This window comes from Pelophylax lessonae (assembly GCF_965119305.1).
Source record: "Pelophylax lessonae genome assembly, chromosome: 2".
NCBI lineage: Eukaryota > Metazoa > Chordata > Amphibia > Anura > Ranidae > Pelophylax > Pelophylax lessonae.
In genome coordinates this window covers 164,091,745-164,109,605 of record NC_138769.1, presented here as the reverse complement: position 1 = coordinate 164,109,605, position 17,861 = coordinate 164,091,745, and the positions used below count along the sequence as shown (strand labels likewise).

At 44.7% G+C, this 17,861-nt stretch overlaps 1 protein-coding gene across 1 annotated transcript in view; it reads right to left on the bottom strand.

The window, feature by feature from the left end:
- Nucleotides 1–17,861, bottom strand: part of MTMR4 (myotubularin related protein 4) — a 139,007-nt gene that overhangs the window by 105,094 nt on the left and 16,052 nt on the right. The window contains exon 2 of the mRNA XM_082245077.1: nt 4,623–4,657. Within this exon, the coding sequence (XP_082101203.1) occupies nt 4,623–4,625 (3 nt within the window). The 5' untranslated portion in view covers nt 4,626–4,657. The remainder of the gene's footprint in view (nt 1–4,622; nt 4,658–17,861) is intronic.

Below are 17,861 nucleotides of genomic sequence, written 5' to 3'. Positions count from 1 at the left end.
TGTTTGCCTATATGAATTCCATGTAGAGGGGCCTGACTATTTAGGTATATATAGAGAGGGGTTAAAGCGCTATGTTTGAGAGTAAGGGCAAGAGGGGACAGCCTTGTCTCATTCCTTTATGAAGTCTGAATTCCTCAGTGAGGAGACCTGTCACCACCAGTCTGGCTGCAGGTAATGCATACATTGATTTAATGAGATGGTTGAAGGAGCCAGAAAAGCCCATTTTATTTAGAACCAGTGAAAGCCAGTGGAAACGTACATTGTCGAAGGCTTTCTCCACATTCATGCCATCAGAAACTTTCAGATGTTCAAAGTAGCAGTTCTTCTCTTTACAAAGCCGGACTGAGCTGGGTGTTTTAAGGCGAGGATGATAGTGGAGAGTCTGGTGGCAACTATTTTCAAAAGAATTTTAACATCACGACTCCGCAGGGAAATAGGCCTTTATGATCCCAGTTAGAGGGGGTCTTTTCTTTTTATTGATAGAAGTTTTATGATGGCCTGGTTATAAGTGGTTAAACAAGAACCTCCTGTCCAAATGTTATTATATACACCGAGAAGGGTAGGCTCAAATATCTCTCGTAGGGTCTTGTAGAATTCTCGGGTAAAACAGTCAGTACCAGGGGCTTTGCTGAGGGCTAGTTGGCGAATTGTCGTGGAGATTTCCAGGCTAGATTTGGGTACGTTCAGGAGTTTTGAGTTGAGCAGGGGTAGGCGCTTGTATGTGTAATCTATTGAGAAATTTTTGAGCTATATTTGTGTCAATAGGGTCAGGAGCGTATAAAGAAGAGTAAAATTTAAGCATGATCTTACTGATGCCCTGTGTGGCTGTGCTGAGACCTCACTTGGAGTATTGTGCGCAGTACTGGAGGCCATATCTCCAGAAGGATATAGATACTCTAGAGAGAGTTCAGAGAAGAGCTACTAAACTAGTACATGGATTGCAGGAAAAAACTTACCAGGAAAGGTTAAAGGACCTTAACATGTATAGCTTGGAAGAAAGAAGAGACAGAGGGGATATGATAGAAACTTTTAAATACATAAAGGGAATCAACTCGGTAAAGGAGGAGAGCATATTTAAAAGAAGAAAAACTACCACAAGAGGACACAGTTTTAAATTAGAGGGGCAAAGGTTTAAAAGTAATATGAGGAAGTATTACTTTACTGAGAGAGTAGTGGATGCATGGAATAACCTTCCTGCAGAAGTGGTAGCTGCAAATACAGTGAAGGAGTTTAAGCATGCATGGGATAGGCATAAGGCTATCCTTCATATAAGATAGGGCCAGGGACTATTCATAGGATTCAGATATATTGGGCAGACTAGATGGGCCAAATGGTTCTTATCTGCCGACACATTCTATGTTTCTATGATGGCGCCTGAGGGATCTCTTAGGGCTGTCAAAGTGGTTTGACCTTTGCAAAGCCCCGCCAAGAGCTTACCAGCTTAGTTCCCATATTTATATAATGTGGTGTCCGTAAGTGAACGTTTGGTCAGTTCCACTGTGTGCACCCATGAATCAAATTCGCATTTAGCCTTTTGCCAACCTTCCGTTTACGAGGGAGACTCTTGGGGAGAGGGAGCGTTGGGCTAGCCTAAGGCGTAAGCTTACCTTCTTGTATTTGGAAAGTGCAATTTTCTTGTAAGAAGTTGCATAGGAGATGACCCGTTCTCTTAACTAGGCTTTTGCTGTTTCCCAGAACAGATTTGGGTTGTCGGTATGTATTGCATTAGTGACCGTGAAGTCTTTCCAAGCCTGTGTTATGCAAATCTGGAAGTTGGCATTGTTATATAGATAAGACGGGAAACGCCAAAGGCAGGAATACGAGTTGGAGATTGAGAAGTCGAGCGAAATTTAAACTTGGGCATGGTCAGATATGGCCATTTCATGGATTTCGGTTACTGTTGGTATTACGTCATCGGTACAGAAAATTTAATCAATTCTAGTGAAAACCTTGTGAGGGGTAGAGTAAAAAATGAATTCACTGTCCGCTAGATGGGGAGGCGCCACACATCAGTAAGATGTAAGGATTCCACGGTGGAAGCCAGATATGACTGACCCGAGTTATATGATGTTTGTCTAGGTCGTTTTGGGGTGGATCTGTCATCTGGTAAGTGCAATGTGGAGTAAAAATCTCCGCCTATCACATGAGGGAGATGTGTTTTTTTTTTTCCAGGAGTCTAGTGGTTAGGTCCCCGAAGAATTGTTTACCGGGTTGTTTGGAGCATAGACATTGGAGAGCATAAGAGCTCTATTGCCCAATCGAATGTGGGCTGTAAGGAGACGTCCCTGATTGTCCGTGTCAACTGTGACTACCTCACAGGGAAGGCTTTTGTGAATCAAAATAAGCACTCCAGCCTTGCGACCTCCTGCATTAGAGCCGAACACAGTACCCACCCAGTTTTTTCATATGATAGAAATCAGGGGATGTCAAGTGAGATTCCTGAAGAGCAATGTCATCTTCCAATCTCTTAAAATGGCGTATTATCTTGGGTCTCCTAATAGGGGATTTTAGTCCCTTCACATTTCCAAACGAGGATTCTCATATGGGAGTATCTGAAAAAGGGAGTTGTGCTGGTGTTGTTGCATTAGGGGTAGAAGTGAGGAGGTTATTGCCTATTGCGCCAAGTGTTCAGACCATAGGTTTCCTAGAAGGGTTTTTGTTTGTCTGGAAAAGGTGCCAGTGAAGAGGAATAGGAAAAGGGGGGAACATAAGAGGAGAGGACAAATGGGTAGATCAGGGGTCTTCAAACTATGGCCCTCCAGTTGTTCAGCAACTACAATTCCCATCATGCCTAGTCATGTCTGTGAATGTCAGAATTTTACAAAGCCTCATGGGATGTGTAGTTCCGCAACAGCTGGAGGGCCGTAGTTTGAGGATCCCTGGGGTAGATTAACATAAATAAGGCAAGTTACATAACCGTAGGACTTCACTTTTTTCCGCATGGGTTCACTATAGAGACCAGCTCCTAATGACTGGCCCTGCAGTAGGTAAAAGGAAAATTAACCCACTCAAGCTAAGAAAAGGGTATAATATGCCTGCAGGCCAATAAAGTGGAGGCTAGGATCGCAGCAACGGCTTGGTCAATTTGCTGTGTGTTAATGTCCCCCTGGAGCTAAGAGGTAGAGGTGGGACCGCCACTCACCTCCATGACAGGCGCCTTCTCCATTACAGATGACAAGACCACATCCCCGGGCTCAATTTGGTGCTGAGCCGGTTGTGATTGTGCTCCGTTTTTCTCCAGGAATAAATCCAAGGAAGCAGAAGGGAGGATGTGTCCCTGTGGGTCTTGGGCAGTGGCAAGCTCCTGGGCTGTTTTTTAGGCTGATGTTCAGGTCGTGCTGCGGGAGCTGTGAGAGTACAGCTACTCTATGTGGTGCCGAAACTGGAAGTGTTACAGCCACTTTAATTGGTGTTAGGCTTCCTAGGTGGCACAAATCTTGTCGCTCAAAACTAATAGTCATATACAAAAGCATCACTGTATAGAGGATATACAGGCTTCCCAACAGGTAGACAGAAAAAGTACACACACTTGCTATACTAGGCTAACTTACTAAAATTGGAGTGCGCAAAATCTGGTGCAGCTCTGCATAGAAACCAATCAGCTTCCAGGTTTTGTCAAAACTTGACTGAACAAGTTGAAGTTAGAAGCGGATTGGCTACTATGCACAGCTGCACCAGATTAGACACTCTCCAGTTTTAGTACATCAACCCCAATGTGTCAAAGAATGGACTACCCTTTCCCAGTCAATGTTAAAGGGGTTGTAAAGTCAGAAGATTTTTTATCTTAATGCATTCTATGCAGCAAGATAAAAAAACATGTGTGCAGCCCCCCCCCCCCCCCAATGCTTACCTGAGCCCCTTCTCGATCCAGCAATGTTGTCCACAGCTGTCTAAGCCGTCCGGGACTCCCCCATTGGCTCTTTGTTTTATTTAAGCCGATTTCTACCTGTTTTCACAGCTCCTATCGGCGATCAGGTGACTCCCGGCTCTCTTCTCTCCTCGTCTGACATCTCCAGGGGGCGAGGCAAAGAACTTCCTCTGATGTCAGATGGGGAGGAAAGGAGGTGAGAGCCGGGGGTCACGTGACCGCCGAGCGACGCTGTAAAAACAGGTAGAAAAATCAGATTTTTTTTTTTTAAATAAAGCACAGGCACTAGGACACAGTCTGTAATCTAACAGAGGGGATAATGTAAAGATCACATAGTTTTGTAGCAGCTGGGAGGGGAGCAGAGCGGCGCTAGTGAGCTTACAGGCAGAAAGGGAGGGGGGAGGGATAAAAGTGCAGGGCTGCAGGTGACGGAGACACATACGCTGACCACAGTGTCCAGGCTCAGCAGCCATGATACACCGTGGTCAGTGTACAGAGGGGAGGGTAGATATTTTAGGTGATGCGGCGGCCAAATTACACAGCACAAGCACTGTGCTGTTTATCATGCTTTAAGGGAACAGGATCTGGTTTTTACTTATTTTTTTTCAGGGTAACAAGCACTTTAGGATGAATGATGGGTGCGCACACAAAGCATGGCAGTGTTCTGAACTACAAAAATCTGAGCGGCACTGAAACTGGAAACTATGGAAAGGTTTTAATGGAGGCGAGAATGTCAAAAGGCTGGTTTACTCACCATTATGTACGAGTTTTCAGTCTTCACACTTCGATCTAGGAAAAAAAAAATAAGAGAATATTAACAATCACAAAATGCTGTACCTGAACTTCCTGCAGAACTGACTAGCTGTATCACAAAAGTGAAAAAAATAAAAAGTTTAAACGGTTTTCCCTGAAGCTTTATGCCATAATGTGCTAGCATGCACCACATACTAGCAAAAGAACTCAGACTTGCCTTTGAAAACAGAGCTCTCCAGTGTTCACCACTCCCATCTCCACCCAGTTGGGCCACAATAACATCATTATCGCAGTACGACACTCTCTCCGCATTCACGGCACACTGTGTTCTGTGACTGCAGACCGTACTGTACATTCGCCAGTGACATCAGCTGGAGCCGATGTTAATATCTACTAAGCCCTGGTTCACACTGATGCTACTTTACAGTTGCATGATTTCAAAGTAGCAAGTCAGCGCGATTTCAGGTGCTACTTGAAAAGGCATCTATTCGGCTTCATGCACAGAGGTCAATTGAAGTCGCACCTGAAATCGGCAAAAGTAATGCAGAAACTACTTTTGCTAATCCATGCGGTGCTACAAAGTCGGTGCCCTTGCTAGCAATAGGCTGTCATAGGTCACGCGATTTGATCTTTCAAATCACACAACATATCGCTTCAATTTAAACGAGGGCTAAATTGTGTGAGACCGGGCTGTTTCTAAGGCACTTATAGTTAGGATTATTTATAAGCTTACCTGTAGGCCAAAGTTAAAAACATAAAACTTTAATACCTCTTTAAAGTAGAAGTCTAGCCAATTTATTTAAATTTTTTCCAGTTTGGGGGAAGGATTAAGCCACTGGGAAGAATTCCCTTCACTTCATGTCCCATAGATGGAACAAGAAATAAAAATCCCCCCCCCCCCCCCCCCCCACACACACAAAAGCTAAAACTCCATCTACTGGCTCCAAAGAACACAATATTAATATACAATGTTTTATATTTACCAAAAAACTGTGTACTCCTGAACATGGTCACAATTTCAAATGATCCGAAAAATGTAAGTTAGAATCTTTAAAACCGCTTTTTCTAGGCTATAAGCATGAAGGGGGGGGGGGGGGGGGCAATAGGAGAAGGTTTGCTCATTACATATAAAAGTTCTACTGGTTCAATTTGCAAATTGTTAAACAATGCACTCCCCATTTTAAGTGTAGTTAAGCAGAGAAGTAGAGTAAAGCCTATTGATTTTCTGTAATCTAATTTTCTGAGATACTGAATTTTGGGTTTTCACTAGCTGTAAGCCAAAAGTATCAAAATTAACCACTTGCCGACTGCCGCACGACTATATACGGTGGCAGTCAGCCCCTCACAGGCAAAGTGACGTATGGGTACGTCACTAGCCTGTGAGGCTCTAGAGAGCGAGCGCGCGCCGCCGGAGGCTCGCTCACGGACCCTCCGCCGCTCACTCGCGATCGCTGGTTACACAGGGAGAAAGGCAGGCGGCTAGTGTAAACAAAGCCGCCTGTCATTCTTCCCTGTGTAACAGCACAGATCATACGTTCCTGCTATGTAGGACCGTAGATCTCTGCTGTTACATCACTAGCCACATCCAATCACAGTAAGAAGCACGCCCCTAGGGGCACACTTAACCCCTCCCTCTCAAATAAAGATAACCCCTTCACTGCCAGTGTCATTTTTTACAGTAACAGTGCATATGTATAGCACCGATTACTGTAGTAATGTCACTGGTACCCCCAAAATTGTCAAAAATGTCAGTCAAGGGTCCGATCTGTCCGCCACAATGTCGCAGTCCCGAAAAAAAAAAAAAAAAAAAAAAAAACACGCAGATCGCCGCCATTACTCGTTAACCACTTAAGCCCCGGAGGATTTGGCTGCTAAAGGACCAGGGGTTTTTTTGCGATTTTTTACTGCGTGACTTTAACGGACAATTGCGCGGTCGTGCGACGCTGTACCTAAACGAATTTGACGTCCTTTTTTTCCCACAAACAGAGCTTTCTTTTGGTGGTATTTGATCACCTGTGCGATTTTTTGATCACGCGCTATAAACAAAAAAAGAGCGTAAATTTTGCAAAAATAACAATATTTTTCACATTTTTTTATATGAAATTCCCCAAAAAAAAAAGTAAAAATCAAAATTTTTTAACATTTTTCGGCCAATTTGTTTTATGCTACCTATGTTTGGTAAAAAAAAAAAATCGCAAAAAGCGTATTTTGATTGGTTTGCGCAAAAGTTATCGCGTTTACTAACAAAGGGAAAGATTTTTGTCATTTTTGGTGTTTTTTTTTTAACGCGTAATGGCGGCGATCTGCGATTTTTTTTTCGGTACTGCGACATTGCGGCGGACAGATCGGACCCTTGACTGACATTTTTGACACTTTTGGGGTTACCAGTGACATTACTGCAGTAATCAGTGCTATACATATGCACTGTTACTGCAAAAATGACACTGGCAGGGAAGGGGTTAACTTTATTGGGAAGGGAGGGGTTAAGTGTGTCCTAGGGGCGTGCTTTCTACTGTGTAGGGACATTGCTATTGGTGTAAAAGCAAAGATCAACCGTTCTACATAGTAGAACGGTCAGATCTTTACTTTTACACAGGGAGAACTGACAGGCAGCTTGTTTACACAAGCTGCTCTGTCTTTCTCCCTTCACAGGAGCGATCGTAGTGTGGCCGGCGGACATCGAGTCCGCCGGTCACACGCACTGACTTGCCTGTGAACGAGCCGCGGCGGGCGCGCGCCTCGGCGGGCGCGCGCCCGCTCGCTATAGGCTCGCAAGTCAGTGACAGGCGAGTGACGTACCGATACGTCACTCTGCCTGGCCGGGGCTGACCGCCGCAGTATATAGTCGTGCGGCGGTCGGCAACCGGTTAAACAATAGAAATGACAAAAATCTTTCCCTTAGTAAACGCAATAACTTTTGCGCAAACCAATCAAAATACGCTTTTTGTGATTTTTTTTTACCAAACATATGTAGCAGAAAACAAATTGGCCTAAAATGTTAAAGAATTTTGATTTTTACATTTTTTTGGGGGGGAATTTCATATAAACAAATTTGAAAAATATTGTTATTTTTGCAAAATTGTCGCTCTTTTTTTGTTTATAGCGCATGATCAAAAAAAAAAAAAATAATAAATTGCACAGGTGATCAAATACCACCAAAAGAAATCTCTGTTTGTGGGAAAAAAAGGACAATTTCATTTGGGTACAGCGTCGCACGACCACGCAATCGTCCGTTAAAGTCACGCAGTGCCGAATCGCAAAATAGGCCCTGGTCAGGAAGGGGGTAAAATCTTCCGGGGCTTAAGTGGTTAAGCAAGTAATGCTTGAAATATCACTATGTGTGGAATGCATCCATATAAAATATGAGTTTCACTTTTTCAAGTGAGTGGGAGTCTCCCATTTCATACCGAGTAAACAAAATGTATTAATGCATCTTAAAAAACGGAAAACTAGCTTAGATTTTAACTCGATTTTTAGCCACACTGCTGGACGCACAGAATTATTTTTTCCTTTAAAACAAAACTAAACTCACTGCACCTGAAAAGTCATTACATGCATTTTATATGCTTTTAGAAATGTCTTCTAGGTATAAAATAAATGCAGATTTGACAGTGCCAGAGTGAATGAAGCCTTACAGTTACATTTTCAGTACAAGCTTTCAGGGAATACCTCCTTCATCGATCCATCTTCTGTCGATGAACTAGGGTACAACCAGCCTGCCGGATTTTTGCCCTCGGCTATAGCCACTAGCGGCAATCCTGTCTTCTGCCAGCCAGGAAGGCTCCCCACCAGCATAAAACCCAAAAGCACTGGGGGGAATCAAGCGATTTTTTTCCCCCTTCCACAAAAATCACATAATCTAGAAGGAGGAGGTCCAGGTTTATGTATATATGTGACCCTTTTGTTTTATTTTTTGTATTGGATTTATTTATTTGACTGCACCATTTGAAGCTTGTTGCAAGATTTTGTTCCCTTGTTTGCGGCCCTGTATTCAGAATGAACTTTCCTGCAGATTTAGGTCGGAGGTTGGGTAGTTGCTTAAAGGCCAGCATTAGGGGTTGCTGGAAGATTTAGTTGTCTATAATGATGGGTTTCAGATAGGGATGCACCGAAAGGAAAATTCTGGTCTGAAACAGAAACCGAAAATGCAGGATGCCCTTGGCCGAAAATGACTTTTTTCCCCAAATGATTTTAAAATGGATAGAACAGGGGCATACGCCAGAAACAGGCAGCGACGTACACCTGTAGCTGCCACCCTGTCGCAGTATATGTACTGTGATGGGTTGGCAAGTGGTTAAATTACCAATGGTATTTGTATTATGCAGCATGAGGGGGTTAATGTATTGCCACTGGTCACTGATGCATTAGTGACCAACCAGTGGCAGTTAATTAACCCCTTTGTGCTGCATTAGTGGCACCAGTGTCAGTGTTAATTAACACTGGTGCCACTAATGCAGCACAAAGGGGTTAATTAACTGCCACTGGTCGGTCACTAATGCATCAGTGACCAGCAGTGGCAATACATTAACCTCCTCATGCTGCATAATACAAATACCATTGGTAATTAACCTCACCTCAGCCCCCCCCCCCCCCCCAAAGAGTTAATGATGGCCCATCTACTTAGTGCTTACTTGTGGGATTAACAATGTGCTTGTTTCTTCCCACACGCCGGCTCCTCCATGTCACAGGCAGGCGTACTCTGCTCCACTCCTCTTGGGTCCTTCTTTCAAAATCCCGCCTCTGGCCGGTGGCCCGCCTCTCGGTGATGTCACTACTACGTCACTATGTATATGAACTAACATACCGGGCGGGCGGGCGGGCGAGCGGCAGCTAACAGCTGTAACGAAGTGAGCCCTAAACATTCCCTGTCAGCGGAGATGACTTCCCTGTCAGGCGGGTATCTCCGCTGACAGGGAAGTGAAGGGCTCACTTCGTTATAGCTTTTAGCGGGCGCTCGCCTGCCTGGTATGTTAGTTCATATACACTTCACCTGCGCCCCCCTTCCTCGCGGTGGCCAATAATTTGACATCTTTGACCCATTTTCGGCCGAAAAGGGATAGGCCCATTTTCAGCCGAAAAGTTTGGTTGCCGATATTTCGGTGCACCACTAGTTTCAGATCTTTGATTATCTATCTTATCCTTCCTTGTGCTGAGTTGTTAGTGGTTAATTGAGATCCTTAATTTTGATGCATTGCCTAGCTAACCAAACTCGGGGATTGGCAAGAAAAAAAAAAACAAAATCCATCTTCTGATTGCACAGACGTTTGGTTTGTACTAAAGGCAGCCTCTCCTTTTTGTATTTTCTTTCATCTTTGCTACTGCATTAAAAGTAGATCTTGGCAGGTAAACCTCTAGAGAGAAAGTAAATTAACAACTTAGGGCCATTTCACACCTACATGCTGCATCTTCGGTGCCGTTTTCCAAAGAATACTGTTTCCATAGGGGTTTGGATAACCTGTAAAACATTCCTTAGATGCATTTAAAATGCACTATATGACGCTTAAATTACAGGAGGTGGAAAAGGATTTTTAATACAGAAATGTTGGCTTATGTAATAAGTATGTCCATGTACAGTATAGTATGCACTTATTACTTGGTTGAGGCTTCTTTTGCATGAATTACTGCATCAATGTTGTATGGCATGTAGGCGATTAGCCTGTGGCACTGCTGAGGTGTTATGGAAGCCCAGGTTTCTTTGATAGTGGCTTTCAGCTTATCTGCATTGTTGGGTCTGGTGTCTCTCCTTCCTCTTGACAATACCCCACAGATTCTCTATGGGGTTTAGGTCAGGTGAGTTTGCTGGCCAATCAAGCACAGTGATACCATGATCTTTTACCAGGTATCGGTACTTTTGGAAATATGGGCAGGTGCAGAAGCATTAAGTGCTCTAGAATTTCCTGATAAAGGCTAAGCTGACTGGACTTGCTAAAATACAGTGGACCAACACCAGCAGATGACATGGCTCCCCAAATTATCACTGACGGTGGAAACATCACACTGGACCTCATGCAACGTGCATTCTGTTCCACTCTTCCTACAGACTCTCAGACCTTGATTTCCAAATGAAACACAACATTTTACACAGTCCGTAATGTTGGTCCACTGTGTTTTATCAAGTCCAAAGTCTATGTAGCCCTCTACCAGGAAAGTCTAAAGCACTTCATGCTTCCCTCTGCTGACCAGCTTTATGGAGAAGCGAATTTCATATTCCAGCAGTACTTGGCACCTTCTCACACTGCCAAACGTACCAATACCTGGTTTAATGCTCATGGTATCACTGTGCTTGATTGGCCAGCAAACTCACCTGACCTAAACCCCAAAGAGAATCTGTGGGGTATTGTCAAGAGGCAGAAGAGAGACACCAGACCCAACAAAGCAGATGAGCTGAAAGCCACTATCAAAGAAATCTGGGCTTCCATAACACCTCAGCAGTGCCACAGGCTGATCGCCTCCCTGCCACGCCGCATTGATGCAGTAATTCATGCAAAAGAAGCCCCGACCAAGAATTGAGGGCATACTATACTGTACATGGACATATTTTTAAGGAAGTCAACATTTCTGTATTAAAAATCTTTTTATTTATCTTTTTTTTTTTTCCTGATGTTTTTCTGAGATACTGAATTTTGGGTTTTTTGCTAGCTGTAAGCCATAATCAACACAATTAAAAATAAATAAAATGCTTTAAATATATCACTCTGTGTGTAACGCATCTTTAACCACCTCCCACCCGGGCCAATGTAAATATACGGCCGGGTGGGAGTCTCCTCCTTCTGATCGGACGTTCCGGAACGTCCTTCAGAAGGAGAGAGATCGCGCCGCCGCGGGCAAGCGCAGCGGCGCGATCTCGATGTGCCTGTGTCCCTAGGACACAGAGCAACAAGCCTCGGCAGGAGGGCCCTGTGATTGGCCCTCCTGATCACATGACAGCTGTGTCCAATCACAGCCGTCATGTAATGTCAATACAGCCGTTGTAACGGCTTCGATCTCTTCTCCTCCTGACAGATCCTGTCAGTGAGGAGAAGAGCAGAGGATCGATACTGCAGCCGGGGTGATCAGTGAGTATTTCTAATTACTCACTGATCACAGGGGGGGTCTGTGCTGGTAATCAGATGATTGATTACCAGTGCAGCCCTGGGGGGAGGGGGTGCCACTAGAGCCACCAGGGATGCCCACCCATGACCACCAGGGATGCCCACCATGGCCACCAGGGATGGCAAACAGGGCTCAGAGAGCCTGCCAGTGGTGCCCCCCTATTAGTGCTGCCCACCAATGCCATCTATCAGTGCTGCCCACCAGTGCCGTTATTGCCATCTATCAGTGCCGCCCACCAGTGCCCATTATTGCCCACCAGTGCTGCCTATCAGTGCCCCCCATCAGTGCCGCCCATCAGTGCCCACCAATGCTGCATATCAGTGCTACCTATCAGTGCCCATCAGTGCTGCATATCAGTGCCCATCAGTGCTGCATATCAGTGCCACCCCATCAGTGTCTCCTCATCAGTGCCTGTCAGTGCGGCGTCATCAGTGCTCATCAGTGCAGGAAAAAACATATCTATTTACAAAATTTTATAACCTAAACAAAAAAAACTTTTTTTTTCAAACTTTTCGGTCTTTTTTTATTTGTGCACCAAAAAAGAAAAAACCTGGCGGTGATCAAATACCACCAAAAGAAAGCTCTATTTGTGGGGAAAAAAATGACACAAATTTGGTTTAGGTACAGCGTTGCATGACTGCGCAATTGTCATTCAAAATGCAACAGCGCTAAAAGCTGAAAATTGGTCTGGGAAGGAAGGGGGTTTAAGTGCCCAGTATTGAGGTGGTTAAAAAAAATATGAGTTTACCTTTTTGAAATACTGAAATAAAATTAAAATTAACTTTTTGATGATATTCTAATTTTATGAGATGCACCTGTGTATACACAAACACACATTTTATTTTCTGCATATATGTATATTCTGCAATACTTAAATTTTTGGTAAACTCATTCAATTAATCCAAGCTCTGCATCGATGCATTCACTAACTACCAGCAAGAATGAGTCCTTTACAAAAGAGAACCTGTCATTTCAGATCCATCATGGCAGCACCTGTTAGCAGGCATCCACTCATCTGCTGCCGCCACCTCCTCACCTTGTTGTGTCACTGCCGCATTACCAGCCATCCCATTAAAAGGAATGGGACTGTCGGTGAGTCAACAGTAAGTCAGAGGAGAAGCAGCTGCGGGACAGATGACAGTTGCTCTTAAAAAATTATTAATATTTAACCGCTTGCCGACCGCCGCAAGTACATATACAGCGGCGGTCAGCCCCGGCCAGGCAAAGTGACATATCGGTACGTCACTAGCCTGTGAGCCAATAGCGGGCGAGCGCGCGCCGCCGGAGGCGCGCTCCCGCCCCGGCTCGTTCCCTAACAAATTTGTGTTAAAGATTCAGCGCTGAATTATGAAAAAACAATATGTAGACCAGTAGCTAACACTTCAAGGGCAATCAAAAACACCTTAAAACAATGTATAAAATAGTAGTGCAGCGCAGTCTAAAATCCTCTGATAGATATCCCACAGAGACAAAATCAACATAAAAAATTCACAATGATATAGATATAAGTATTGCGAGAGACAGTCCATAGTTTGAAGATATGCAAGAAAGGAAAGATAGTCCACTTGTGGTTCGGTGAAAAAACGCACAGTAAATGCGACTTCCGTGCTTGCAGCTTCCCTCCACCAAGCAATCTCTGCCTCTCACCTTAATAACGCGACCCTACGGGGTCAAAACACATATCTCTCAAAAGAATCAGGGAACACAGCTCCAAGGTCTCAAACATTTTGTTCCCTAACAAGTCCGCGATCGTCCGCTGTGAAGGGAGAAAGGCAGGCGGCTAATGTAAACAAAGCCGCCTGTCATTCTTCCCTGTGTAACAGCAGAGATCTAACGGTCCTGCTATGTAGGACCATAGATCTCTGCTGTTACATGTAAAGCCACATCCCTGCACAGTTAGAAGCACGCCCCTAGGGACACACTTAACCCCTCCTTCCCCAATAAAGTTAACCCCTTCACTGCCAGTGTCATTTTTACAGTAACAGTGCATAAGTATAGCACTGATTACTGTAGTAATGTCACTGGTACCCCCAAAAGTGTCAAAAATGTCAAAGGGTCCGATCTGTCCGCCGCAATCCCGCAAAAAAAAAAAAAAAGAAAAAATCTTTCCCTTAGTTAGTAAACGCAAAACTTTTGCGCAAACCAATCAAAATACGCTTTTTGCGATTTTTTTTACCAAACATATGTAGCAGAAAACAAATTGGCCTAAAATGTTAAAAAAAATTTAGATTTTTATATTTTTTTGGGGAATTTCATATAAAAAGATGTGAAAAATATTGTTATTTTTGCAAAATTGTCGCTCTTTGTTTATAGCGCATGATCAAAAAAAAAAAAATTGCATAGGTTATCAAATACCACCAAAAGAAATCTCTGTTTGTGGGAAAAAAAAGGACGCCAATTTCATTTGGGCACAGCGTCGCACGACTGTGCAATTGTCCGTTAAAGTCACGCAGTGCCGAATCGCAAAATAGGCCCTGGTCAGGAAGGGGGTAAAATCTTCCAGGGCTTAAGTGGTTAACAAAACAGTACCCCCGGTCCCCAGAACTAGTGTCCCCATTGGAAGATTTCCCCTTTATTATTTTTCTGGAGACAGTGCAAAATTTTATGTTCCTTTACATTCAAATTAGAATTGTAAACAGAAATCTCCCTAAGGCCCCGTTCACATAGCAGCGACGCTACTTCCCAGGGCAAAATCCGAGGTCGCGGCGCGCTGCTCGCCCCGCGACCTCGGAGCGGCCGCCACGGACTTCATAACATTGAAGTCTATGACGGTTGCTCCGGGTTGCCCCAAAGAAGCTCCAGACCCTTTTTCTAAGTCAGAGCGACTTGTGTCGCTCCTATTAGAACTGGTCCGCAGCTTCCCTATGGAAGGCAACCTACGGCGACCTGTGAGGCGACCAGGTTGCCTCACAGGTCGCCCCAGTGTGAACGGGGACTAATGGGAAAAAAAAAACAAAAACAACACACGATGCTGCTTGAGGGAAAAAGCTACACGTACTATACACAGAATAAAGCACATGACCTAACAGAAAGCAGAAGTGCTAGCTTTTCATAGAAAAACACCCAGAGGTTGCTCCATTCATAGCAAATTGAATCAAGTATAAAATAGTAGCACTGCAATGTAGAATGTTACATTTCCAGATTTGGAAGTCAAATGTTAAAACAGTTGGTGTTCCCTTCCCATATACACCTGCTGTAGCCATACAGAGACGCAAGTAAAGCTTACAGACATACAGAATCTGCAATTAGTGGTCTGCCTTTGTGGTATAACCCATGCGTTATTAGGACACAACAATGCCTGGTAAATTAACCACTTGCCTACTGGGCACTTTTACCCCCAAATCAATTTTCAGCGCTGTCACACTTTAAATGACAAAATTGTGCGGTCAATAAACATTGTACCCATGTGAAATTTTTCTTAAGACCAATAGAGCCTTCTTTAGGTGGTATTTACTCACTACCGAGTTTTTTTATTTTTGCTAAACAAAAAGGAAAAAAATAAATATGGGAATTTTGACTTACTGTAAAATCCATTTCTCTGATATTCATTGACAGACACAGCTCCTGATCTTCATAACCATTGGGTTATACTGCCCCCCCCCCCTACAGGAGTAGGACACTAGGCAGAAAAAAAAAGTCTGGCTACGCCTATGGGCAGTCCCAGGGGGTATACTCCTCTCTCTGCTATAGGTACTCAGTTTTGTTACAAGCAGTGCCAGAAGAATTACAACTCCACAGAGGGGTGGGTGTTGTGTCCGTAAATGAACATCAGAGAAATTGATTTTTACGGTAAGTCAAAAATCCCATTTTCTCTTTCGTTCACTGCCAGACACAGCTTCTGATCTTCATAACCATTGGGATGTCCCAAAGCAGTGTTAAACATGGAGGTGTGGGAACAGCAAAAAAAAAAAAAATCCCCAAAGGCTAAACAGTAGCTCAACCAAAACAACTGGAGCCCACGTGAAAAAAACAATACCTCTCAAAGAGGATCAGGTCCTTTAAAAACAGCAGCCTGCAAAACCCTGCGGCCAAAAGAAGATGCCAACACATTCACTTTAGAAAACTTTGTGAAAGCGTGCAACGACGACCAGGTGGCCGCCTTGCAAACCTGTATCACTGACGCCTGATGACGGAAGGCCCATGACGGACCTGATCCTCTTTGAGGGTGTATTGTTTTTTTTCACTAAGCGCCCAAGTAGAGTGCATCGTGACAGAGAAAGGAGGAACCTAACCCCTGATAGAATAGGCCTGAATAACCATCTGTCTGATCCATCTGGTTGCTGAGGAAGCCGACAACCCTTTCCAAGGCCCATCCGTGAGCACAAATAGCGAGTCTGACTTCCTAAAAGACTCCGTAGCTACCAAGTACACCCTAATTGCCAGGACAACATCCAAGGTATTGTCCTTTGGGTGTTTAGGCCTGGGACACAGGAAGGCAACACAATGTCTTCATTCAAATGAAAGGACAACCTTTGGAAGGAATGACAGACAGGGGCAAAAAACCACGTTATCTCTGTGAATCACCAGGTAAGGTGAACGACAGGATAACACCGCCAGTTCCGACACCCTGTGCGCAAAGGTAATAGCCACAAAAAAAAAAAAAAAAAAGCCACCCAAAAACGTAAGCAAGGGAATCTCCCGAACATTCAAAAAGGGTGGCTTCTGAGGACCAAAAGCACCAAAATTGGGGTGCAAAAGGTGGCAACGAAGACCACACTGGAGGAACCAAAATGTCGGATACCCTGAAGAAAAGAATGCACCAGGGAGTGTGTGACTAAAGGTCGATGGAAGAAGACTGCCAAAGCCGACACCTGGCCCTTGTTGGTACTCAAGGCCAATTTCTGCTCAACCCCCCATTGAAGGAAGGTCAAGATCTGAGCCACCGTGAAGGAGCGAGGATGAACTTCAAAAGACTCACACCACGCAATGTAAGTCTTCCATGTACGATCGCAGATCTTCCTAGCTTTAACAGCGTAGGAATCACTGACTTCGATAAACCTCTTATCCTTTAGCACCTGGCATTCAACAGCCAGGCCGTCAAAGCCAGCGACTGTAAAGCAGGATAGAGGATCCTTGGGACAGCAGATTCTCCCTTATAGGAAGCCTCCAAGGAACGTCGGCGACCAGTCGCACCAGATCGGCATACCAAGTCTGGAAAGGCCAGTTCAGAGCCACTAAGATGACGGAATACCTTCTGCCTTGATTCTGCGTAGAAGTCTTGGCAGAAGCTTGAGCGGAGTGAAAGCATAAATCAGATGATAGTGACCCCACGGGCCACCAGTTTTCCACCCCAGGAATGTGTACGGCAGAGAGGGCTGGAACGAACCGTTCTGCCCACCTTATAATGCTGGCTACCTCCAGAGCCGCCAGGACACTTCTTGTACCCACCTGGTGATTGACATAAGCTACGGCCCTGGCATTGTCCGATTAAATGCACGCTGGACTTCCCTGAAGATCTGTCTAATGGTCCAGACAGTCTTATCGCTCAGAGTTCCCAAGACATTGATCGGTAATCTGGATTCTTCCAGTGTCCAGATCCCCTGAGCAGAAGGTTTGCTGAAGACGCCTCCCCAGCTGGACAGGCTGGCATCCAGGGTGATCACTGTTCAATACAAGGGGAGGAAGGATTTGCCCAGACGAAGCGCTGGAGAACAAAGCCAACATATCAGGGACTCCGTTCGCTGGATCTGATTGTCCAGAGACCGTGGAGTCTTGTCCTTTTTTTGCCCCGAATCTCCCTTTGCAGGGACCTTGTATGCAACTGTGCAAACGGAACCACCTCAAAAAAGGTAGACACCATTAGGCCCAGCACCCGCATGCAAGGGATTACCATCTCCTGGACAGCAGGAGACAAAATTTCAGCCTTCAGTTTCTGGAGTTTGTCCAGAGAAAGGAGCACTCTGGCCAAGGCCAAGTCCAGAGTCAGACGCAGATAGTCCAGCTTAGTGGATAAAGCCAAGAGTAGACTTCTGAAAAATTCAAAATCCAGACGAATTCCCGCAGGTTTCGTGTGGGGATTTCCAGGTTTTCCAACAGAGCAGTAGGAGACTCCGCTCGCAGAAGGAGGTCATCCAAGTAGTCCAGTACTGCGATCCCCCATTGGCATAACAAAGCTAGCACCAGGGCTAACACTTTTGTGAAGACCCGA